The 27,396-nt window shown below is 42.0% G+C and overlaps 2 protein-coding genes across 5 annotated transcripts in view; one reads left to right on the forward strand and one right to left on the reverse strand.

Annotated features, from left to right (window-relative positions):
• LOC149198132 (peroxisomal membrane protein 11-5-like) overlaps nucleotides 1–27,107 on the reverse strand; it is a 105,483-nt gene extending 78,376 nt beyond the window's left edge. The window contains exon 1 of one of the 4 annotated variants that reach the window (XM_089406112.1): nucleotides 26,954–27,107. The gene's annotated coding sequence lies outside the window, so the exon portion shown is untranslated. Of the gene's footprint in view, nucleotides 1–26,451; nucleotides 26,554–26,873 lie in introns of those variants that run through there. The other 3 variants (XM_089406114.1, XM_089406113.1, XM_089406115.1) reach the window with 3 other exon arrangements.
• Nucleotides 4,592–6,901, forward strand: LOC149198134 (uncharacterized). The gene is made up of 2 exons (XM_089408929.1): nucleotides 4,592–6,519; nucleotides 6,745–6,901. Exons 1-2 carry the CDS (start codon nucleotides 4,592–4,594, stop codon nucleotides 6,899–6,901), a joined length of 2,085 nt encoding a protein of 694 aa, XP_089265055.1.
• Nucleotides 27,108–27,396: the final 289 nt, after the last annotated feature.

The raw sequence follows: 27,396 nt of genomic DNA on the forward strand, positions 1-27,396 counted from the left end.
TGTAACAAAAATTTTGTAAAAAAAATAGGGACCAAATTTTCTTTTGCGAGAGCGTGCTCCGGAAATTCGTTCCCTGCGGGAGCAAATTTCATAAGCACGCCCTCAGGTTGCTCCCGATTCACCCCTACTCAAAGCGCACTCCAAGAGCGATTCAAGGGGGGGGAGCACTCCCCCGCAACCATATGCCAGAAATATTATCATGCATTCACTATCTCCTTGATGAGAACAAGGGTTGTTGTCTTTCTCGGGATAGAAAAGGGCAGCCTCAATGTTAAAAGTAATCAGCTATTCTATGGCAAAACAACCATAGTAATCAATCATTTTGTTCCTTAGGAGAGGCAATGCTTTGGACAAATAAATGAATTAAACTATCTTGTGCATCAACTTTGAGCTATGAATCAGTTATTGTGAAAGAAAAATATATTGTCTTTCAAATTTTAATACATATTTGTTCTTGGAAACAATGAGGACAAATTCTGGCATTTTGATTTAACTATATATGAAGAAGCAGTAAGCTAATCAAGTCCTCAATTGCCATATGCATCATATTGTCCTTATAGCCTACAAGGCATGTCCTCACAATAAGACCTGAATCTCCAAAATGACAATATTCATTGAGATCTTCATCTCTAGATCTCAATTTCAGTGGCTTACAGAACAATTTTTTCTGTCATTTGACCTAATCTGTAATCGCACACAGGTCAAAATGAAGGCACATACACGTGTGAAAATTCGGAATCCCCGAATCACTATTGCAACAACTGATTATATTTATCCTACTGAATCAAGTTATTTACAGTATTATACGATAAATATCGAAATAAATAAAACTGCAATCTTCACAAATTAAATAATATGCGGAAACAAGAACTAAGCAAGAAAGAAATAGCACACACAAGTGACACCGTTGTTTTTGGACAAATGTCCCCCGAAAAACCGAATGTGGGAAAACCAGTGTCGCAGCTGAGGGTTTGTATTATTATGCAGTAGTTTCTAAATACAATCTCTATATGCCTTACTAGCTATCTGATACAGAGAATCTGACTGGCAAAGAAATTAGTGAGAAATTCCTTACATTATCACTGGTGAACCGACACCGATCCAAGCCCTGGATGGTTGGGCCCACGCCGGCTCTGCACAGCCTCTAGGACAGCCTCTCTGGGTCTACGTCACATCTTCCACGGATCTTCTGTTGTCTAGAACTCCATTCCTCTAGCCCTCCAGTCTCACACCCTGGCTTCTAGCTTTGGAACTCGACTTCCCAGCTGAATCTCAGACCCCCTTCGAAGCTCTGCGTTGCCTCTTCTGGATCTCTCTCTTCCTTCTCTGCAATGTATCCCTAAATCAAGAAACTCTCCAACCAGAAAACTATCCCTACCCCTCACTGCAAGAAATCTCCTTGATGACTTTTCCTACAACTGTTGTGTTGCTCTCTTGAGAAAATCGATCTCTGATCTCTCACCTGATGTCTCTTCCAAATGCCCATCAAGCCTCTTCTTATAATCCTCTCGTTGATCAATCAACAGGCCAGATTAGATTCTAATCAATGGCTAAGATCATTTTCACTTGATCCTCGTCTTCTTCTAGAAGTTTCACCCCCAGTTTAATTAATACCCTTTAATTATTTTAATTTCCTAAGTTTAGACTTGGGCATCCATTAAAAATAATTAATTATTTTAATAAAACTGTCTCCAGGTGGAATTTCCTAGAACGATTTTTAGGTATTCTGGAATACATGTGTCCTAGCCTCCCTACAAATATTAGGGCTTAGAGCACATCCGATGCTACCAGAAATCAACACTCTCTCCTAGCGAGGAATGTGCTCTAGTAATGTAACGTGCTGAAGAATCACCCTGTCTCTGTACCATCTCCCTCTGCGCTGCTGATGTCTAACATCACTGCCCACCAACTACTGCGCAAATGTCACATCCGTGTTGTTGCTGACTCTGCATGTTGCTGCCAACTGCATCTGCACTGCAACTCTGCTCCAACTGTTGTTGCTGCCTTCTGCAACAATTGCAACGGAAAAACATCCAAAATATTGAACCAATTGTGTTCAACATGATGCATCTGTTGTTGGAGTTTTGAATGCTGCTAGTCTCTGCGTTGACCCTCTGAAGCCTCTGCGTTGCTGCTGACTCTGCACTGTGCCAACTGCACTGTTGCCAACTCTACTCTACGTTGCTCAGTCTTTGGCGCTCCTAGCCACTGCAACTGTCACTCTGGCACTCCTCTGCACCAACTGACACTAGTCCATCCTGCTACTTTTGATATGGGCTCCCATAGCAAGGTATTGATCCAAGAGGTGGACTCCTCAAGGATCCTGCCCATTTGCAGTTCTTTCGAACTACAGTACTAGATCACCCCACCTCTCCCCTGGAGGTAACTGGACAATCATGGCAAACTACTCCTCATCAATCTTTGCGGTTGCAACCTGAAGATCATGTTTCTCGTCCTAGTCCTTCTTGAGAGGACATTGTGTAGCATAGTGACCAAATTCACCCCACCAGAAACATTTGATCTTTGAGACGTCCTTCTTCCACCTTCGCTGTTCCTGTTGCCCCTTTGATGCAAGGGTTGCATTTTCTTCCTCCTCCTTGGGCTTCATCCCACTGTTGCTGCTACTATCAAGTTTGCACTTGACTAAGTCTCACCTCATCTCTTCCTGCTAAATAGCGCCCCACATCCCTTCCCAATCTGGCAATTTCTCTCTGCCCAAGATACTTTGGACAAACACTTACCATTCTTCTAAGACTGAATTTAGGGCCAACCTCACCATCTCAGTGGGCTAAGGCACTGATCCTATAGCTACCAACGAGTCTCGAACCTCCGGAAGCTTCGATAGGAACGAATCAATGCGTTCCCCCTTCTGCATCCTCGTGGATCTCATTTTCTCCTCCAAGTACATCTTCTGCTGCTCGAAAGATCCCTGATACAACGTAGCCAAGGCATCCCACATCTCCTTGGCAGTCCCTTTGCCAGCAATGTGACAAACAACATGATCCCTCACTCTGTTGACGATCAGTCGTTTGGCCTTCACCATTTCAGCCTTGTACTTCTTGGGTGGATCCACATCTGTAGGTTCAGCTACCATTATCGACATAGGCTTTGAGATTATGCTCATCCAGAAGGCAGGAGATCCTAGCCTTCCAGATCACATAGTTGGATGCTCCGTCCAACCGATCTTGATTTCTCAACCCATTACCTGCCATCTCAGCCAACAAAATTTCGAACTTCCTCCTCTCTCCTCTACATCGTTGCTAGGTTGGCCTACACACTCATTGTTGGAGTTAGTAGATCTGCTCCTCTCTACTCTGCTCAGCGATTGAGAAATCGAGTTCCCTGGCTAGGAATTCTCTGAGGAAGAAATTCCCTCAAAAAGTGCCTCCTTCCTTCTTTTGACGTTTTTCTGCCCCAACAACTGCTACAGAAAATTGCGTCTCACCTGAAGACTGCTCTACACTGAAGCTTTTGTTGCGCTGCTCACTCTGCCTCTAACAAATCTTGATCTGGAAATCTTGCCTCTGTGTCAAACTTAGAGAGAGATTTTCCTTGAGAATCTTGCCCTCCTGGCCTGGACTATGCAATCCCTTTGGGGATTCGATCTGCTGCCTGCGCAACACTTCGATCTCCCTCCTCTTCAACGTTGGGCTCTTCTGGTCTGCTCTCTTGCTTCACCTGCGCTCTAATACCATGTGAAAATTCGGAATCCCCGAATCACTACTGCAACAACTAATTATATTTCTCCTATTGAATCAAGTTATTTACAGTATTATACGGTAAACATCGATATAAATACAACTGCAGTCTTCACAAATTAAATAATATGTGGAAACAAGAACTGAGCAAAAAAGAAATAGCACACACAAGTGACACCGTTGTTTTTGGACAAATGCTCCCTGAAGAACCCAATGTGGGAAAACCGGTGCAGCAGCTGAGGGTTTCTATTATTATGCAGTAGTTTCTGAATACAATCTTTGGATGCCTTATTGGCTATCCGATACAAAGAATCTTACTAGCAAAGAAATTATTGAGAAATACCTCACACTATCACTCGTGAACCGACACTGAAACAGGCCCTGGATGGCTGGGCCCGCGCTGGCTTTGCGCAGCCTCTGCGTCAACCTCTCTGGGGTCTGTGTCACCTCTTCCACGGATCTTCTGCCATTTGGAACTTCGTTCCTCTGACCCTTCGGTCTCACACCCCAGCTTCTGGCTCTGGAACCCGACTTCCCAGTTGGATCTCAGACTCCCTCTGAAGCTCTGCACTGCCTCTTCTAGATCTCTCTCTGTCTTCTCTACAATGTATCCCCAGATTAGGAAACTCTCCAACTGGAAAACTATCCTTGCCCCTCACTGCGAGAAATATCCTCGTGACTTCTCCTACAACCGTTGCGCTAATCTCTTGAGAAAATCAATTTCTGATCTCTCACCCGATGTCTCTTCCAAATGCACATCAAGCCTCTTCTTATAATCCTCTCATTGATCAATCAACTGCCAAGATTTCAAGGCATTTGACAAAGTTAATTGGTTATACTTGAAGATGATCCTTACTCATCGTGGTTTCCCTCATATCCTCATTAATTGGATCATGGGCTGCATTACTTCGGTATCATTTGCTATACTTATCAATGGTGCGGCTTCGGAACGTTTTCATATCTCCAGGGGGATCAGGCAAGGATGCCCTCTATCCCCATTACTTTTTCTCATTGTTATGGAAGGTTTGAGCAGGCTTATAGCGGAAGCTAGAAGGACGGGAGACATAAGTGGTCTCAAAATAACGGAGCAGTTTGTCCTAACCCACCTATTGTTTGTGGATGATATATTAATCTTCCTGAATGGCAGTATCAGGGACACCGTCGCCCTAAATGACATCCTACTCCTCTTTTGTAAAGCCACGGGCATGGAAATAAATGAGCAGAAGTCCACCAGGTCCATGATGCATTGCACTCAGCAGGAAGCTCTTCTAGCTGGACATTTCTTCCCATTCCTAGAATGCCAGTTGATGGATGGTATCAAATATCTGGGATTTAGATTGAAGCCGGATGGGTATAAAATTACTCACTGGTATTGGCTTATTAACAAAATTGAAAGAAGGATAACAGGTTGGCAGCATCGACTATTGTCAAAAGCTGGCAGACTCCTACTGATCAAGACAGTCCTGGAGGCCACCCCTGTTTATTGGATGTCTCTGACTTGGATCCCTAAAGGCATTTTGAACAGAATTCAACAAATATGTTCCCGCTTTCTTTGGAATGGAAACAAAAAAGGAAGGATTTTTGCTTGGACCAGATGGTCTACCATAGCATTGCCAAAGCAATGGGGTGGTTGGGGTATAAAGTCCCTACAGGAATTTGCACTTGCCCTCACGGCCAAGCAGGGCTGGTCCCTCACCAAGATGGACAGTCTATGGGCTAAGGTTATACATCACAAATACATTTGGCCATCCTGCTTCACGGAATGGCTTCGCAGACCTTTTTGGAATCAACAGGGTATTTCAGCGATCTGGCGTGCCACTCTCAAGGCGATGCCCCTTATTAGAGATAATCTACTCTGGAGGGTGGGCAATGGGGCTCAGGTTCGTATTGGACTTGACCCTTGGCCTGGATCGGGGAATGCTCACATACTGTCCAGAGATCTGATTCAACACCTCAATCACAGGGGCATCAAATATTTAGCACAGATCGGAGACCGGGAGCGCTCCACTATATTTACTCAAGCTTGGATTAATGTCGGGCACGGACAGATCCCGGAGGTATGGTCAGAACAGTGGAATGGATATATACGTGCTCTAATTGAATCACATATCAAACTTAGGGAGGATGAAGATCAGCTTATATGGGCCCCTGCTAAATCCGGGACATACTCACCCAAATTGGGTTATATCAGACTTATGGAAGCCAGAAAACCTGCAAACCTGCTAGGCTGGTGGAAAATTGTGTGGAAGCTCCAAGTGCAGCCCCGAAACAGGCTTCTCCTGTGGAACATAATCGCAAATAAATTACCTACAGGGGATGCTCTCAAGAAGCGGGCGATAGCAGGACCATCGTGGTGCGTACTTTGCCAAAGTAATGAGGAAACTTCGAACCACCTTTTCCTCCACTGTGAGACAACAAAAGGAATCTGGCAACAGGTCATACAGGTACTGAATATCAGAACGAATTGGCAGGGCGAGGACATACCGACTGCCTGGTCAAATTGGTGGGACGCGGTTGCCACAGAAAAGGCCTTAATTCTCCCAGCAGTGATTTCGAGTTTCATATGGCAGAGCAGGAACGCCTTTATCTTTGAGAACTGTAGAGTCAACAATCAGATACTCTCGGCATCCATTTGTGCTGCCTACAATGAAATTCCTTATGAGTGCATACCCACCCGTCCTAGAATTATACAGCCTGAACTCATAAATAAGGATATGCCTTGGGCATACTTCGACGGGGCAGCTCCGCCACAAGGATGTGGTGGGGGGATTGTTTTTTTCCTATCTGATACTCATTATTTTCACCTGAGACTGGGTCTGGGGTCGGGCTCAAATAACTTTGCGGAACTTATCACTTTGAGACACCTTCTTTATTTTGCCCTTACTAAACATTGCAGACAAATTCAAATTTTTGGGGACTCAAAGATTGTGATTGATTGGACAAACAATAAATCTATCTGTCATGCATATTCTTTGAAACATATCTTGGAAGAAATTGTTTTTCTAAAAACACATTTTGACCAGATCACTGTTTCTCATATCTACAGGGAAAGAAATGCGCTTGCTGACCAGCTTTCGAAAGAGGCGGCGGATCGGCCTCTAGGAGACTGGCTGATCGAAGAACACACACCAGCTGGGATACACAGGTTCTATCATCGTCCCTACATCGACGGCCCGCTGATGGGGGATCCTCCCCCACACTAGATTTTGCAACTGCTACTTGGGAGCTTCTTTTTGTATAACAGGAATCTTTATTATCGGGTATATTATTGTATGGACATATGTATGTACATATTCCTGTATGGCCTTGGGCCTTATTATTGAGATTTTTGGGGACTCTGTATCTACTGGTGAAATACAGTTCATGTATTCACCTAGACTCACTCTGGATATTTATATCTAGTTTCTACTTTGTAACGTGGCTCTGGCCACTCTACAGCATATGCCTCGGCATCTACAACATGTAATATCTATTAACAACTTTTTAATAGAAATTACGAACTCTATTTTCCACGGAAAAAAAAAAAAAAAACTGCCAAGATTAGATTCTAATCAATGGCTCAGATCATTTTGGCTTGATCCTAGTCTTCTTCTAGAAGTTTCACCCCCAGATTAATTAATACCCGTTAATTATTTTAATTTCATAAGTTTAGACTTAGGCATCCATTAAAAATAATTAATTCTTTTAATAAAACTGTCTCCCTGTGGAATTTTTCAAAACGATTTTTGGGTATTCTGGAATACATGTGTCCTAGCCTCCCTGCAAATTTTGAGGCTTAGGGCACATAACTTTAGCGGCCAAGCTGTGATTTCCATATTGACCATTTGAGAGGAAACAAATTTTATTTGCTTCTATGCAAACAATTGTCTGATGGACCTGTCATATATGTTTCTGTAGTTTTTTTCCCGAGATAGCATTTTTCTCCAACAGGGAAGACTGTATATTCAAAGGTGTGAAAGCATGTTGTATTTTCTATTATTTTTTAATACTTCTGCTTTTGATTAATTCTGTTTTAGTATGCAACTCTGTCTCTATTCAAGATTGCATGAGGAATGTCTTCCATTGTCATTTGAAAATGCAGTAGTTTGAGAAACACACTAAAATTATGGGCAGACTGTATCCTAATTTGTGCCTCGGTAATATCTCTGGATCATTATTTTTCCATAACATTGAATCCATGCACAAAAGTTCCAAGGATGGCTACTGGAATAGTAATCTGCAATGAAATATTCCTGCCATAGAGTGTTGATCAATGTTGATACATGGTTTCACTTTCATTGTTGTATTTAGAGTTAATGTGTCGCAGACCACAAAATAGGCAGGCTTACTGATGAATGTAATGTCTGTTGCACAATGGGTCTATGATGTATAACAACTGCAAATGTTTTACTTGAGGATGTTGTATAAAAACCACCTACAAGCATATGACCCCTTGTAGACATTTCGTCAAACACTTAGCTAAACTATAATTTCTGACTCCAACAAATATTCAGCAGTAATGTATTAAATTCCAACACATTTAACAACTATTTATAAGCAGAAAAACAAATAACTAAGTCTGAAAATCATTTGCAATGAAAATGAACAGAAAATAGTCACACCATTTAACACAATACTTTTGGGCAATGCCCTTGCAAAAACCCCAAGGGAAAACGAGTCACAAGAGGGAACTCTTACTAATGAGCTCACAGAAAATTACAGTGAATTTTACAGCAGAAATTTCCAGCAATAAATTCCCTGAACTTATCTCACAAATCTGCCTCGAAATTCATGCACTTTTTCATCCTTGAAAAATGTGCCGAAGAGTTGTACTGCATGCAGCCCCTTTTCTCGAATTCTATGCAGATTTATAAGTACCAGCTGTACAATACTATACAGCCTTCACACAGCAAAAACTAGAACCTCGAAATCTATGCCTCACGACTTGATTTTTGTACCCATTAAATGTTGTAAGGGCTTGCAACAAATCCATACGGATCTGTATGTACAGCTTTCTTTACTACTGTACTTCCTCCTTGGACTGCATAGCAAGTCCCTGGAATTCAAGCCCTCTTTCCACTGCAATAAATGCTGGTAAGGTGCCTTGGGATTTGTGCCCTTTCACCCAGCCTCTCCTTCACAATTGTCTTCAGCTCTCCTTTACCTTCTCTCATTAAAATACTAATTAATGAGTCAATGTGTGTCTCTTCACGTCCCCATCTCCTTTTATGAACTCATTAATTCTAAAACCCCTCACCCTTGATCTCAATGGCCAAGATTAAATCTTGCCTTTTCAAGATCAACAGTTGTGACTTAATCTTTCATTGAGATGACTTAAGTCACTCAAACTTTATAAAGTCACTTTTAGAAAAAGCCACTTCCTAACTTTATAAAATAACTTAGGTTACTCAAACTTTATAAAATCACTTTCAGAAAAATCCATTTTCTAACTTTATAAAATATTAAAATCACTTGAGTCACTTTTTATCATTAAATATAAAAAGCCACTTTATAAAAAGTGTCCAAGAAGTGACATTTACTTAGTCACTTCTGCAGGCTAGGCACTGTCACTATAGAAGTACCCCCGAGCTACAATTTCTAACTCTCCCTCTGTGAAAATTGCTACTACTCGAAGGAACCCCTACTGCAGCAAATCTGAATCTACTTCACTAACTTGATTTTTAAATTACATTCATCAAGTTATTCTTCTGAATACTGAAGCAAATTACTTCTCTAGCCTACACTAATTAAATATTTGATCTCATGAAATAGAAAATAGAGGAAAGAACAAGATACATAGGACACACTTATTTTTGGACACAACAGTCCCCAGAAAAACCCAATGCGAGAAAACTGGTGCAGCAGTTCTGAGTGTTTATTATTATGCAGGAGAAATATCTAAATACAAATCTAGATGCTCATCTAGCAATCCTTTACAGAAAAAACACTAGCCGAAAATCTGAGTGAGTTTTACCTCACTTCACCCAACAGAATTCCGACTGATCCGGCACATGATTGGCTAACCCTGGTTATTTCTGCGTTGGCCCTGCGTAGGCTTTGCGTCAGATTCTCTACCTGATCCAGGTGGCTCCAGAGACACACACAGGACAAAGAGGGCTTAGGGAAGCTCAAAAATCAAAGTGATCAGAATGCTTTCGAATCATAACCAAAGCGTAGATCTTGTTGTCTTGATCGTAACGGTGCGAACAGTTCGTTGATCCGAGCTCGTGTGAGGGAGAACGAGCCAGTCAAAGTTTTGGTCAAAATTGGATTGTGGGCTAGGTTTAAGTGTCCTACAAATTGACCGACCCCGGGGCATGAAACCTAGCTCACGAAAGCGGGCGAATTTGTTGGATCAATAATTTGTCTAATATCCCTTATATTAGACAAATTTGAAAAATATGACTATTGTTAAAAATTGAAAATATATCTATATATAATATGGGTGGCAGGCCACCACCCCCGCCACCCACCAAACCTGTTTACATAACATAAAACAATTTTTAAAAAAATCAAAAAAACAAGCCGACGGGCCATAACCCCTGCCGGCCCCCCCCAACCACCACATATAAACCGTTATGTAATTGGGCGGTCGGCGGGCCACCTCCAATGGACCCGGCCTACACCCCACCACACCAAACACTTAACATAAAACAGTTATGGGCCGGCGGGAATCAAACTCGCCCGGCCACATGGTTGGCCTGCTCCACGGGCAGCCCAACCAAAACATTAATGTGCGCTCGGCTATAACCACTCCGCCCAAATATGTTAATCGCGCTCCAAACTTAACACGCATTTCCAAATAAAAAATTGTAATGGTTATAACAGCGTGCCATTCTTAATGAAAATCCAAACGGTTGCAAGTAATTTTGGTGGGAGTCGGGAATTGATCCCCCGACCTACCCTCCTCTAGTGCTCCGCCTAACCAACAAGCCAACTGTGGCTCTTGTAAACTTCGCCTAAGCAAAATTATACTTAAGCCTTATGCTCTCATTTGCATGGGGAGGAGAACGGAAGCAGATTTGAGAACGGAGAAAGGGAACCCCGTTATGCAGAGCAGCATGGAGGAGTCAAGAGCGCGCACGGAAATCAAGACATAAATTTTTAATTAATTTATTTGCAGGTGGAACCATGAGCCCAGAGAAGAGGGCAAGCAGAACCATGATTGGGCGAAATTCTCAGGAGGGTGAAATTTTTGCAGTGTCCAAATTGGACAAACATTATGTCAATCCTACACCTCTTGGCGACACGAACCCGATGGCGTAGTCAGTGACCTGATCTGAGCAGCAGATTTTCAGATGACCCAGAGGAGGGAATCTTTGAGGAATCTAGGGGGAATCTAAAATATTCCTTAAGCCCCAGATTTCCATTTTCTCAAAATTCATAAATTTGACAGTCTACTTTGCACTATTCGATGCCACAAATCTCATGGTGCGTTCAAATTTTCCATTTGATCATTTCATTTTTTGGCCACTTTTCAAAGTGGAGTGCAGGTGTCAGCATTCAATGTGAGAGCAGTGATTCCATGAGATTAGACGCCGCGAGATTGTTGGTACGGACAGCTTCAGCAGTTTGACATCCTTTGCTATGAGACGCATTGTGTTGTATAGATTCTTGTTTGATATTCGATGTGGGTTCTTGTTTCTTACTTGTTGCATGATTCTTGCTTGATGTGACGCGGAATCATCTGTGGGATGTACTTGTTGTCATGGTTCGTCATGTTTTCTTAGAGATCCCTTTGTCGTTATGTTGATGGGATACATGTGTCGCCATGTATGTTTGCATTGAGATCCCTTTTATGCCATGTTGGCGGGATGCTCATTATCATCATGCATGAGTTTAGGTTATACTGATAAGAGTCCTTTTTTGACTGAGAGTCCCTATAGCGGAACATCTCTTGGAGCCACTCCTACATGAGGGCATTTTCCTTGTATGATAGTGACATCACCTCTTATGTACATCATCACTCTTTCCAGCACTTAATGCAGCAGCCTACACCATCTTGACACTGGGGCCCGGAGACGTAGTCCCTCCAGGACGAACTCCATTATCAACGTCTTGAGTTTTATGTTGTTGATGATTGTCATGTTCCTTCTTCTTTACAGCATGCAGATATGTTCAATTGTGCTATTTTAAATGCAATTTTAATCACATCACGAAAGTATAAGATCTTGGTTAAATCCAAGAGTTGAGTCAACTCGGATCACTGCCCTCTACGTCAACTATCCCGGCTATTCCGACAGTTCTCGACAATTCCGATTGTTTCTTGTAGTTCTGGATTCTGCATGGCAAGCAGCGTTTTTGCTCTGCGCTGGCCCTTCTAGCTCTACGTCAAGGATGCGAGGGCCCAAACTGGCCCAACATCAGCTCTCCCGACTACTACGCTGCCTCTCTGCAAGTTCTCTCCGCCTCTTTGTCAGTATTCTCCAGAAAGTCCTTCTCCCGGATTCTCACTGCCCCTCTTCTGCTGAATGATCACTTAGTTTGAATTTCTCAACTTCCTAGCCCCATAAATTGAACTCCATATCAATTCTCTCTCACTATGTGTGTTTCCAAATGAACCCCAAGCCTCCATTTTATACTTTTCTTGTTGAGTCTTCAACGGCCGAGATTAAGTCTCTAATCAACGGCTAAGATTAAAACATAACTTGATAGCCTTCTAGATCATTCTCACCCATATTTTGATTAATACCCATTAATATTTTAATTTCCCTAAGTTTAGACTTAGGAACTCCATTAAAAATATTAATTATTTTAATAAAATACAATCCAAGTGGAATTTCACCAAACGGTTTCTGGGTTCATTAGTACTCATGTGCTTTAGCCTCTCCACCAAATTTTCAAGGCTAGAGCACTTCCGATGCTACCAAAAACTAACACTCCCTCTTAGCGAGGAAAGTGCTCTAGCAATAATGTCCACCTGCATGCTATTTGTTTCTGAAGTACCTCCTTTCTGCACTGTTGCTGCCAGCAACATTGTGTTGTTGGTGCTACTATACAGCTGCCCATGACACTGCCACTGCTGCATCTGTACTATAGCTCCCTCTAAAACGTTGCATCTGTTATGTTGTTAGCACTACCACTGCTAACACTGCATCTGTACTGCAACTCAGTTGCTGAGAGAAGCAACTGAAAAACATCCAAAATTAGTTGAACTTAATTGTGTTCAGCATAATACAATGAATGATGGAATTTGACTGTTGTTGATTCTGACCCTCTGAATCTTCTGCATTGTTGCTAAACTCTTGCACTGTGCCAACTGCACTGCTACAAACCTTGCTCTACGTTGATCAGGATCTGGTCCCCAACCACTGCAATTGTCCTCCAAACACTCTACTGCATCATCTGACACTAAGTCCATCTCGCTACTGTTGAATCTTGGGCTCTCGTAGCAAGGAATTGATCCAAGAGGTGGACTCCTCAAGGATCCTGCCCACATGCAGTCCTCCCGACTATAGCTCAATATCGCCCCATCTACCTCCTAGAGATGCGTGGGCACTCATGGCAAACTCATCCTCGCTAATCTTTGTTGAAGCAGTGTTAGGATCATTTTTCTCATCCTTGTCCTTTTTCTTCAAAGGACACTGGGATGCATAGTGGCCCAACTCGCCACAACTGAAACATTTCACCTTCGAAATGTCCTTCTTTCACTTCAGCTTCTGCTGTCCCTTCGATGCCAAAGTTGCGTTCTCCTCCTCCTCCTTCGTCTTTGTGCCACTCCCACTGTTGCCATTGAGGTTGACCTTCACTATGTCCCTCCTTAACTCATCCTGTTAAAGAGCCACCCACATCTCCTCCCATGAAGGTAGTTTTTCCCTGCCCAATATGCTTTGGACGAAAACTTGCCATTCATCTGAGACTCCATTCAGGGCTATCCTCACCATCGCGGTTGGCTAAGGAGTGGATCCCACTGCAGCAAGCTGGTCTCTAGTGTCCTGAAGACGTTGAGGATAGAGGTTCACCCCTTCTCCTTTTTGCATCAAAGTTCGCTGCAACTTCTGCTCCAAATACATCTTTCGTTGTTCGGAAGAGCCTTCATACAGAGAAGACAAGGCTTCCCACATCTCCCGAGCTGTATCCTTGCCCTGCAAGTGTGAGACCACATGATCTCAAACTCCATCGAGAATGAGCCTCTTTGCCTCCCTTGCTCGGCCTTGTATTTCTTCTTTTGATCGTTGTCAGCTAGAACAACTACAACACTTTTGACGTAGGCCTCGAGATCATATTCCTCCAGAACAACTAAGATTATGGTCTTCCCTATGACATAGTTGGAGGCTCCGTCCAACTTGTCCTGATCTCTGAGCCCATGTGATGCCATCTCACCCAACCGTCAAATTGATTTCTCTAGTCGCTGCTTAGCACTGCTTAGTTGCTCAACAAGTGAGAAATTCGAACTTTCTGGCAGAAAGTCCTCTAAGGAGAAAATTCCCCTTCCATGTGTCTTCGTTCTTTTCCAGCGGATTTCTACACCGACAGAAACTGTGCCCTTCAAGCACTGCGCTGAGGCTCTGCATCACTCCCTTTGCCTCTGCAAACTCACGAATTGGAAATCATACCTCTCCGTCGTCTCACTCAGAGAGAGATTTCCTCGGATCTGCTTCCCAGCAAAGACTGTGCAACCCCTTCAAGGGGATTCGAATTGGTGCCAAGTGCAGATTTAGCCCTCACTGCTCAACACTGGATCTGCTCTTCCTGTTTCAAAATCAATGCTCTAATACCATGTGAAAATTCCTACTAATCAAAGGAACCCCTATTGCAGCAAATCTGAATCTACTTCACCGACTTGATTTTTAAATTACATTCATCCAGTTATTCTTCTGAATATTGAAGCAAATTACTTCTGCAACCTACACTAATCAAATATTTAATTTCATGAAACACAAAACAGAGCAAAGAACAAGATACATAAGACACTTATTTTTGGACACAATAATCCCTAGAAAAACCTAATGCAGGAAAATTTGTGCAGCAGTTCTGAGGGTTTATTATTATGCAGGAGAAATATCTGAATACAAATCTAGGATGCTCATCTAGCAATCCTTTACAGATAAAAACACTAGTGGAAAATCTGAGTGAGTTTTACCTCACTTCACCTAGCAGAATTCCGGCTGATCCGCACAAGACTGGCTAACCTCGGCTATTTCTGCGTTGGCCCTGCGTAGGCTCTGCTTCAGCTTCTTTCCCTCTGTGTCAGCTATACCAGTTGTTCCGACAGTTCTGGTTGTTCCCAGCAGTTCTGGATTCTATGTCACATGCAGCTTTTCTGATCTGCACTAGCTCTTTTGGCTCTGCATCAGGGCTGTGTGGGCCCAGACTGACCCAGCGTCAACTCTCCTGAATACTGCACTACCTCTCTGCAAGCTCTCTCCGCCTCTGTTAGTATTCTCTGGAAAGTCCTTCTCCCGGATTCTCACTGCCCATCTTCTATTGAATGATCATTTAGTTCGAATTTCTCAGCTTCCTAGCCCCATAAATCGAACTCCAGACCAATTCTCTCTCATTGTGTGCGTTTCCAAATGAACCCCAAGCCTCCATTTTATACTTTTCCTGTTGAGTTTTCAACAACCGAGATTAAGTCTCTAATCAACGGCAAAGATTAAAACATGACTTGATACGCCTTCTAGATCATTCTCACCCATATTTTGATTAATACCCATTAATATTTTAATTTCCCTAAGTTTAGACTTAGAAACTCCATTAAAAATATTAGTTATTTTAATTAAATAAAATCCAGATGGAATTTCACCAAACGGTTTCTGGGTTCTTTAGAACTCATGTGCCTTAGCCTCTCCACAAATTTTCAAGGCTAGAGCACTTCCCATGCTACGAAAATCTAACACCTTCTTAGTGAGGGAAATACTTTTGGCACATCCACCACCTTCGAAATCTGACTTCAAATCCATAATGTTGTTCATTGTAGCAGCTCCCTTCGACTCAGGAACATGCCCCACTACTTCTAAACCTTATCTTGAAGACCCGTGCTAGTAACCTATGCTCCAAGGAGACTCTTCTCCCCCATCCTGAGCATCTTCCCATGTCATATCATACATGAAGACCTCCTGACTGAGCTAGAAGAAGCCTCTCCTCCAGCTGCCTCTAACACTAACACTAAGTGTGAAACCCAATTGGATTCACCATCCATAGGATGGCCTCTCAACCAGTACATCCTATCCTCATGAACGCCAAGCACTTGTATTGCATATGTGCTCTCTTCCATCAGATAGATCAATTCTTGTCCATTGCAAAACAAGATTGCAAACCCATTATCCTCTATCGCTGACACAGAGATGATGTTTGTCCTCCACTCTAGTACCCATAACACATTGCCCACCTCCAAATACCTTCTTAACACCAACTAGAACCTCACGTATCCCATCCCCCTCACTGCATGTATGGTGTTAACCTGTTAAATTTGATATGTTCTATGCTTAAGAGCAATTTACTTCAATTTCTTAATTAGCCCAATATCAATATCTAGTTTAGCAATCACATCAGCATGTTAGTAAAATGCAGATAGAACATAAACATAAACAGTAGAAGACAAGCCAAGACAAGAGGGCACAAGATGTGGCACCAGCCAGGGACAAACCCCAATGTGGGGAAACCCTTGATCAATTCTTCTTATATTCTTCAATAGTTCAGCAAAGAGAGAGAGATAGTACAAATATACAAATTTGATATTTTATGACAGCATCAGCAAAGTCAATGTTGGTCAAGCAAGTCAGATTTGACCTCCAAATCAGCTCAGTCAAACCTAGTGAACTTCGGCCTCCAACAGTTAGCTCAATCAAACCAAACACTGATCATAATTTTGATTCCATTCTGCTGATGATTACTGTTCTAGTTAGGGCACTTGCAACGGCCCTAAACTCCCTTGACATTTTCCAAATAGTCCCTAAGAGCGTTGTGGCATACCCTTGAGGAGTTCATCAATCCAGCATCCCTACACAAAATATTGTTGCAATATTGTTGTTTGTTGCACTCCTGGTTAGGGCATGTTCTGCAGCCCTAGTTCCACCACACAGTCAACAAACAAGCCCTTGTAGGGTTGTGGTTCACCTTGGAGACCCTCCTCTCATACCATGTTGCCTCCTAAAGGTGTTATCCACCCATGACAACCCTTAACACAACCTCTAGTTGTGTGCTATGGCCAGCAGCGTAGCACAACAACTTGTTGTAGCTTTCAGCCTTCATAAATGTTACCCAAACAATCCCAAACAGCAGTGTTGTCATCCTCATGAACTCGGCATAGCTAATTGCACCCAACTGCATGCATATCCAGCCCTACGCTGACCTATCTTCAACGAATTTTTGCTCCTTGTGGCAACAGCTTCCTTGCCTTGCAAACGGTCCTTAATTCATGCCCTAGAACTGCCTTATTCACCACGTTGTCACCTACCGCACACAGAGATTTCCACGTTGTCCTTCTAGGCTCCTTTCACGCTGTCTTAGGGCTCCTTCTTGTTGCAGCTAGGGCTTCTCCTTTGCTGCGGCTAGGGCTTGAGACCCTTCTCTCCACCAAGTCCTCCTTTTGAGAAGACATACCCAAACAAGTGGAGAGAGAGATCATGAGATGATGTGCACCTAAAATAACTTGAGGTCTCCTCTATTTATATGCAACGTTGAGGATGAGCTGGGGGTTAAAGTGCTTGTTTTGCTTGTTGGCCGATCTCGACAATTTGTCAAAAAAACAAATAAATTCGTATCTTTATTTTTACATGTTGGAACCGGATGATATTTAGATCAATCCTACACGTCTCAGAGAGAGGAATCCAAGAAAAATATCAACTATCACAAATAAGGTGCCAATTTTAACACTCCCTCTAAACTAGGGAAAACTCCATCTACTAATCCATCTGCTAGTCAGTACTATCTCTGCCAACAATGCACTGCACTGCACTGCTCTGCTGAACTATGAAGAAGTGATCGAGAATGTATCATACCATTCTCTACTGACCCGAAGTCAGTCCTAAATAAAGAGTGTATCACACCACTCTTACTAATTCGAAATCAGTTCCAAATAAAGAGAGTGTCTCATACCACTCTTACTGATCTAAAATCAGTTCCAAATAAAGAGAGTGTTTCATACCTCTTACTGAACCGAAGTCAATTCCAACTGATCTGAGATCAATATAGGTCATCCTAGTATAGGGAGTACAGTAGTACATGATGCGTCCATCGATAGTACTATGGTCCCTATCCTCGTTTCCCTACTCATTGGCCAGATGAGAAGTACTTCCCATGAGTCCCAGACTGCATGGGTAGGATGTCTTAGCAGGAGAAGGATGAACCACTCATCCTGCCTACATGTCGCCATGGGGTATCACAGGGGAAGGCTGAACCACTCATCCTATACACAATAAACCACTAGGGGAAGGCTGGACCACTCACCCTATGGTTGTGTCTCAGCAGGAGAAGGATGAACCACTCATCTTGCCTACATAGCAAACCACTAGGGGAAGGCTAAACCACTCACCTTATGGTTGCTCATCACTCCAAGAAGTACCCCATGCCCCCCGAAGCTCCCAGAGCTTAATATCCATATCATACAGGACCCTCAGGAGAGGGTCTCTTCACGACTCCTAGTCGTTCTCGAAAAGTCAAGAATTTGACCTTTCCCAAGGGCTTTGTCAGAATGTTGGAGACCTGCTCATTAGTCCCAATGTGATGGAGCCCTATTGCTCCTCGTTGTACCATATCCCGAATAAAGTGGTACCTGATGTCTATATGCTTGGAGCAATCATGAAATACGGGATTCTCTGATAATCGGATGCCACTCTGGTTGTCGCAGTGGATCATGGTGGTATCCAGCACATGTCCAAACAGCTCACTGAAAAGATTCTTGAACCAAACAGCTTCACAAGAGGCCATACTTACAGCTATGTATTTGGCCTTAGCAGTGCTCAAAGCAACCGACTTCTGCTTCCTGGTCATCCAGGATATCGAAGCAAAACCCAAAGAGAAACAACACCCAGAAGTGCTCTTGCGATCCACCACACTGCCAGCCCAATCAGCATCAAAATAACCATGCAGCCTCACATCTCCAGCAGTGTATCTCAACTTCTGCTTCCTGGTCATCCAGGATATCGAAGCAAAACCCAAAGAGAAACAACACCCAGAAGTGCTCTTGCGATCCACCACACTGCCAGCCCAATCAGCATCAAAATAACCATGCAGCCTCACATCTCCAGCAGTGTATCTCAATCCATGAATGATTGTGCCCCGAAGATATCTCAAAAGATTCTTTGCACCAATCTAGTGTATGTGATGAAACTCAACTATATATTGGCTCAATGTGTTAACAGCAAAACATATGTTCGGACAGGAGTTCTCCAAGAACATCAATGCTCCTGTGAGTTGACGATACTCAGAGGCATTTCCCAATACGGGTCCAGCAGCACTACCACAAGACTTCTTGAAGTTAAATTACATCGGGGTAGTCACAGGCTTGCAGTCCACCATCCCAAATCTTTCCAATATCTTCACAACATATTTTCCTTGAGATAGGAAAATTTCTCCTGGCTTCTGCCAGAACTCCAACCCTAAGAAGTAGTGTATCAGTCCTAGGTCCTTCATCTCAAATTCGGAAGCCAACTCCCTCTTACATTTGTGAATGAGAGGGTCTGCACATGTTAGAAAGAGGTCGTCCACATAAAGTACCAGTATGAGGTTTATCATCTTCAACCTTAAAGTAAAGGTTCGGATCGACTTCACTCCTAGTGAATCTCAGCTTCATCAGATAGCTATCAATCCTCTCATACCAAGCCCAGGGTGCTTGCTTCAAGCCATAGAGAGCCTTCTTCAACCTGTATACATGAGATTCCCGGTCATGAACCTCAAAACCCTCGGGTTGTTCCACATAGACTTTGAAGTGACGGAACCAGGTGAATACTTCATCCTTCCAAGTCTTGCGAGAATAGTCATCCGTAAAGGTGAGATAATATAAGTATCTTCCCAAAGAGTTTACAGGCATCATACCAGATATATCGGAGTGGATCAATTGCAACATATTCGTCGTCTTGCTATTACTTGAGGGAAATGGTCTCCTTGTAAGTTTTCCTTTGGCACATCCCGGACATATACCTTCATGCTCTACTTTGAACTCGAGCATACTTGTCACCATCTGTCTTACATCGAGAAGAGCCTTATAATGAAGATGGGCAAACCTTCGGTGCCATAGTTCATATTGTAGAGATATGTCGCAAGACATGGCTCCCAATGGACTTCCTCCAACTTGATACAAAGTGTCAACCCGGAACTCAAGAGTAAAATCATCTTTAAAATTCCTTTTCCAAACACGTACCTTTCCATCGATGAATGTCGCTTGTATCCTTTGTCTTCCATTGCCGAAATAGACACCAGGGTATTCTTGAGATCAAGTACATATAGAACTTCTTGTAAATGAATTATGTTACCTTGATTCAATTGAAGGGTAACATTCCCTATCCCTTCACGAGATAGGTGGCATCGTCTCCGAGAATAATCTCCAAGTTTATCTCCTTCTCTATCAGATTAGGGAGAGCTTCCTTGTACCCAGTGAAGTGCCTTGAGGCACCATTATCAATTAGCCAATTCCCCAAAGTGTCCGAAGGAGAGGTAGTGGAGAGGGGCGATATAAGATAGTATTCCTTTTGCTTATTGTTAGCAACATTTGATTCTTCGTACCTGGATTTGCTTGCTTTCTTGGAAGGTTGACCATTTCCTTGATGTCCCACATTCCTTTTTCCTTTTCCATTGAACCTGCTATTCCTTTGATTGTGGTTGTTGAAGTTGCCCTTGGAGTGATTGTGATCATCATCATCTGGTGTGTCCCTTCTATTTGGACACTCCCTTCCATAGTGGCCAAACTTATTGCAAACAAAGCACCTGCCATTCCTTCCTCCCTTAGATCCGGGCTTTCCATTGAAATGACCTTTAGACCCTGCATTCTTTCTCCTTTTGGCTGAGCGGAGAAAGCAGTGGGATTACCTCTATTAGAAGGCATTTCTTGCTCCACCATTCTTGTCTCTTCTAATGTTCCATCAAGAGACATCTTCCATCCGTGATAGTCAAACTTTTCACAGAGCTTGTCTTCAGCCGAGAAGTGGGATGAGGAACCCAACGAGATTTTAGTCCTTGTCCAACTGTCTTCAATGATTGCTCTTTCACTCTTGCTTGGGCTTTGTCTTCACCTCAGCTCTGATACCATGTTAAATTTGATATGTTCTATGCTTAAGAGCAATTTACTTCAATTTCTTAATTAGCCCAATATCAATATCCAGTTTAGCAATCACATCAGCATGATAGTAAAATGCAGATAGAACAGAAACATAAACAGTAAAAAACAAACCAAGACAAGAGGACACAAGATGTGGCACCAACCAGGGACAAACCCCAATGTGGGGAAAACCCTTGATCAATTCTTCTTATATTCTTCAATAGTTCAGCAGAGAGAGAGAGACAGTACAAATATACAAATCTGATATTTTATGACAGCAACATCAAACCCTAACCAGCAAAGTCAACACTGGTCAAACAGGTCAGATTTGACCTCCAAATCAGCTCGGTCAAACCTAGTGAACTTTGGCCTCCAACAGTTAGCTCAATCAGCCCAAACACTGATCATAATTCTGATTTCATTCCGCTGATAATCACTGTTCTAGTTAGGGCACTTGCAGTAGCCCTAAACTCCCTTGACATTTTCCAAACAGTCCCTAAGAGAGCTGTGTCATACCTTTGAGGAGTTCATCAAACCAGCAGCCCTCCACAAAATACTGTTGCAATATTGTTGTTTGCTGCACTCCTGGTTAGGGCATGTTCTGCCGCCCTAGTTCCACCACACAGTCAACAAACAAGCGCTTGTTGGGCTGCGGTTCACCTTGGAGACCCTCCTCTCATACCACGCTGCCTCCTAAAGGTGATATCCACCCATGACAGCCCTTAACACTACCTCCAGCTGTGTGCTATTGCCTGCAGCCTAGCACAACAGCTTGTTGTAGCTTTCGGCCGCCATAAATGTTACCCAAACAGCAGCGTTGTCTTCCTCATGAACTCAGCCTAGCTGATTGCACTTGCCAACACCCAACTGCATGCATATCCAGCCCTACACTGACCTGTCTTCAATGAATTTTTGCTCCTTGTGGCAGCGGCTTCCCTGCCTTGCAAACAGTACTTAATTCATGCCCTAGAACTGCCTTATTCACCACGCTGTCACCTACAGCACACAGAGATTTCCACGCTGTCCTTCTAGGCTCCTTTCACGCTGTCTTAGGGCTCCTTCTTGCTGCAGCTAGGGCTTCTCCTTTGCTGCGGCTAGGGCTTGAGACCCTTCTCTCCACCAAATCCTCCTTTTGAGAAGACATACCCAAACAAGCGGAGAGAGAGATCATTAGATGATGTGCAACTAAAATGACTTGAGGTCTCCTCTATTTATATGCAACGTTGAGGATGAGCCGGGGGTTAAAGTGCTTGTTTTGCTTGTTGGCCGACCTTGACAATTTGTCAATAAAACAAATAAATTCATATCTTTATTTTTACATGTAAGAATCGGATGATCTTTAGATCAATCCTACACCTCTGGGGGAGAGGAATCCAAAAAAAAAAAAGCTGTCATAAATAAGGTGACTCGCATGGAGTTTGGCCCTAGTTGCCAATTTTAACAAAACCCCACTATCAACATGCATGTTTGAGTCGATATATGTAAGACTCATAAACATAGCTCTGGTCCCTATCATGCCCCACTATCCACAAACCATACACCAATGTCCTCACTCTCAGCGACATTGCTCCTCAAAAGACAAGATAATAAGGAGAACTCCTTCTCTAACTTTTCCGAAAACTCACCAACCTTGGCTGTGATGCAATTACATGTCCCTTGTCCTCTCTCTTGCCTTTCCTCTTACTCGGACATGACCTACCTAGTGGCCAAACTTGTGACATGCAAAGCACTTGACTTTGCTCATGTCCTTTTCAGAAGTGGATCCCCTCTCTTTTTTCCTAACACAACCCCTTGCAATCCCTATAATACCACTGTGTCAACATCTACTCAAGAGTAAACACCAACTCCCTCTCAACCACCAAATCTCTGTGTATATAGGCTGGTTATGCTTGTTGTTCAACACTTCTCAGCTGATCTGTCGACTTGGCTCTGAAACCATGTAGAAAAACCACCTACAAGCTAATAACCCCTTGTAGACATTTCATCAAACACTTAACTAAACTCTGATTTCTGATTCCAATAAATATTCAGCAATAACATATTAAACTCCAACACATTCAACAGCTATTTATAAGCAGAAATACAAATAACTAAGTCTAAAAATCATTTGCAGTAGAAATGAACAGCAAACAGTCACACTATTTTACACAATATTTTTGGGCAATGCCCCCCGAAAAACCCTGAAGTGAAAACAAGTCACAAGAGGGAAATCTTATTGATAAGTTCACAGAAAATTACAGTGAATTGTACAGCAGGAATTTCCACCAATAAATTCCTGAACTTATCTCATAAATTTGCCTCGAAATTTGTGCATTGTTCCATCCTCAAAAAATGTGCCAAACAATTGTACTGCATGCACTTTTCTCAAATTCTGTGCAGATTTATAAGTACCAGCTATATAATATTGTACAGCCTTCACACAGCAAGAACCAGCATCTTGAAATCTATGCCTCACACCTCGATTTTTGTGCTCATTAAATGTTGTAAGGACTTGCAACAAATCCATATGGATCTGTACTGTACAACCTTCTTTACTATTGTACTTTCTCCTTGGAATGCATGCCAAGTCGCTGGAATTCGATCCCTCTTTCAACTGCAATAAATGCTGGTATGATACCTTGGGATTTGTGCCCTTTCACCCAGCCTCTCCTTCGCAATTTTCTTCAGCTGTCCTTTTCCCTCTCTCCTCATTAAAATACTCATTAATGAGTTAATGTGTGTCTCTTCACTTCCCCATCTCCGTTTATAAACTCATTAATTACTAAAACCCCTCACCCTTGATCTCAATGGCCAAGATTAAATCTTGCCATTTCAAGATCAACGGTTGTGACTTAATCTCTCATTGAGATGACTGAAGTCACTCAAACTTTATAAAGTCACTTTTAGACAAAGCCATTCTCTAACTTTATAAAATTACTTTGGTCACTCAAACTTTGTAAAGTCAATTTTAGAAAAACCACTGTCTAACTTTATAAAATCACTTAACTCAATTTTAGTCATTAAATATAAAAAGCCACTTGATAAATAAAGTGCCTAGGAAGTGACATTTGCTCAGTCACTTCTGCAGGCTAGGCACTGCCACTGCAGAAGTACCCCTGAGCTACAATTTCTAACAGATGCATGAACAATGAAAATTACTGTGTGAGTGTTAATCTTGCATAAAGAAGTACAATATAACCATTTATGATGATGCATGGATTTGGTGTGCATATCCATAAGAAAATACATGCATCAGATTTGCTAATTAGTAATACCACAAAGCAACGGTATTGACAGCAAGCAGGATTTCGAGTTTATGGAGGCATGCTCCTAGGTATTGGCAGCAAGCAGGATTTTGAGTTTATGGTGAATGCGCTCAGTTGGACTACCAAAAATGGCCTTTTTTACAGTTGCTTTGTTAATTATTTGAGAATATATTGCCTATTATTATAGTAGCCGTTGTCAATTGGATATAGCCTGAGCAGTTGAGAGGAGTATTGTCCACCCTATCCAGTTTTAATTCCTGTAAGTGACATGTAGAGCTCCTTATGAGCATATCGTTGAGCGTCTACAAAATCTAGTTTACCCAGGGTACCATCCTCAGAATGAAGGGAAGTGGATTTCCCCAGGAAATGTGTTATATATATATATATATATATATATCAGATCATGCACAGATAGATGATACAGACTATCAATCCAATAAACACAGAGAATTCTTGTATAACTCAGGTTGAAGAATTCAGAGTGAGAATTCTTTGTTTTAAGATATTGAAAAAAGTTTGGATCCAGACCAAACAATAAATTCATAACAACCAAATGCATTAGAAACATGAGAGAAGTATATATCTTTTTCATTTAAAAAATAAAGACGAGACTTTCTGAAAGATTTGAGAGGCTTAATGGATTATCATACCATCAGCCAAAAGTATATGGGAAGATCAAGACAAAACACACAGAAGATGCATGTTTCATGCAATACTTTCAGATTTCAAGTTCTTGCAGAGGCACTTCAATGATCATTGTGGAACAAAAGAGGATATATAGCATCGATTAGCTGGATTGTCACAATCCATTGACTGGCCTGGAGATTATCGTACTTAGTCCAAATAAGATAAGATCTTCAGATTGATAAACAAGAGGTTTTTCTGCATCCTTTGATTACTGTAAGTAATTTAATTACACAAAAGGATCCTTAAGTGATCATACTAATGTGTCTCAAATAGAGAACGGAAAGGAGAGTTCGTAAGCATCTAGCCAATCCTGTAACTTCTGACTTAATCCAAAAAATACACAAAGTAGAGCCTTGAATGAATTCATTTAACCTGCCCAGCCAACACCATAGCATAACCATGTGATCGAACGGTGTAGAGTTCAGAGTTATCTATTGTTGTGGCATGCCCTACTTACAATTCAACCATGTGACCAAAGTCACCAAACCAACATGTAGATTGAACAAGGAAGACTTAGAATATATATATTTGAACAAGGAAGACTCAGAGTTATCTTATGGTTTGCAGCTATGTTATCAGAAACAAGAAACAGAACAGGAAATGAAAAGGAAACAAGAAACAGAGCTAGATGGTTTTGGGGGATAACAAATGTGACCCCTTCACCTCACAGCAAAGATTGTGCACAAAAAATTGATTATTAATGCACCAATATAGTGATATTAAGCACATTAAACTGATTAGTAATAATGGGAAGGGGGACGAAAACAGGAACTGAAGAAGAAACAGGTCTCATGGTCCAGTTTCTGGTAAATTAGATTTGCGGGTGGCACCTGCCTACAACTGGTCTTAAGGTCTACCTCTATTGCTCATAACAAATTACGCCTATTACCAACAATACCCACAAGATCACCGATATCGAGTATGCAATATGCATGTATTGATAAAAGATGGCCCAATCACCTAAACAGCTCAGTTTATCATCTTCAACATAGGAGACAATTTGACCAAGTAATTTGACTACACAGAAGGATCCCCAAGTGATCATAAGAATGGGTCTCAAATAGAGAATGGAAAGGAGAGCTCCCAAGCGTCCAGCCAATTCTGCAAATTCTGACTTATTCCAAAAAAGTGGACAAAGTGGAGCCTTGAATGAATTCATTTCACCTGCCCAGACAAAACCCATAGGATGATTATGTGACCAAGCGATACAGAGTTGATAATTATCTATCGCTTTGCCATGCCCTTCCTACCATTCCACCATGGGCGCAACCATGTGACCAAACCAAAACGCCGACTGAACAAGGATTAGAATATAAAAACATTTCAATGTATCAACCATTGAAAACAATTGACATACGACAAGATACTCCACCTGCCTCCCATCTTATGGTTTGCGGCTATGTCACCAGAACAAGAAACAGTGCTAGATGGCTTTGGGGGATAACAAATTTGACCCCTTCCCCTCACATCAAAGATTATGCACAAAAACAGCAAATTGATAAGTAATGCACCAATGTAGTTATATTAAGCACATTAAATTGATTAGTAATAACGGGAAGGGGAACGAGAAAAAAGTCTCCTGATCCGCTTTCTTGTAAATTAGATTTGCGGGTGGCACCTGCCTACTAGTGAGCTTAAGGTCTACCTCTATTGCCCATAACGCGTTACGCGTAATACCAATAAAACCCGCAAGACCACCGACAGCGACTATGCAGGTATCGATAAAGGATTGTCCAATCACCTAACCAGCTCTGTTTGTCATTCTCAACAGACGCAATTTGATCAATAAAACACCTTTTACAAACTTCCAAATTTCAGCATAAAAATATGAATTCCAAGCTATAATTTTACCATCAGCCGTCGCAACTATTTCAGACAGACCCAAATACAGAAATTTGAAATCTATGCTCCATAAATTTTAAATATATATATTCTGAGTCTAACTGTCTGTTTACCCTGTGAGCACATATCTATCCACATAAAGATATATACAAAAGCATATCCATGGCCGCCCATAGTTTAACACGTTTCAGCAAAATTCACATAACTGGCCTGAAAGAAACAAACCCGAAAACACACAGAAGAGCTTCTCATATTATGAAAACGCAATATTTCCCTCTCTCATGTGACCGTAGCCTTCACCTTACCAGATTAGTTGCAGTGGTCGAACGGGCAGCTCGGCTCCTTTGTGTGGCAGGCCGCCTGAACAATGTACTGAATGGAATTTGTTCAATTTTCCTTCCCAGCATTGATTTTAATTAATTCCACTTTAGCGAATTTGGCGTCCGCCACTAATAAATAATTGCGAAAAATTCTTTTGCATAATTAATCTGTCATTTAGTTGAGAATAGAAAAAAAGGGGTCCACCATGCCACTCTAACTAACTAGTAAGCACGCACAAGAGGAGACGACAAGTGTTATTATGGAAAATATCGGTATCTAGGTAATATAGGGACATAGGCGTGTGTCATTATAGCAACACGCCATATAATATAATATTAAAAGGAGTAGCCCTAAGTTAAAGGCGTTCCTAATAAATGTATGATATTGAAATGGTTGGTTTTATTAATTTTGAAGTGAAAAAAGATGA

Source organism: Pinus tabuliformis, chromosome 2_2 (genome assembly GCF_031772625.1).
Source record: "Pinus tabuliformis cultivar Carrire ecotype Pingquan chromosome 2_2, CPIR1, whole genome shotgun sequence".
Classification (NCBI taxonomy): Eukaryota; Viridiplantae; Streptophyta; class Pinopsida; order Pinales; family Pinaceae; genus Pinus; species Pinus tabuliformis.

Bases quoted from the DNA above. Each gene is read 5' to 3' on its own strand.
- LOC149198134 (XM_089408929.1), top strand. From the start codon at position 4,592: ATGGGCTGCATTACTTCGGTATCATTTGCTATACTTATCAATGGTGCG. The intron at 6,520-6,744 runs GTCGGGCTCAAA...TCATATCTACAG, and splicing joins CACCTGAGACTGGGTCTGGG to GGAAAGAAATGCGCTTGCTG.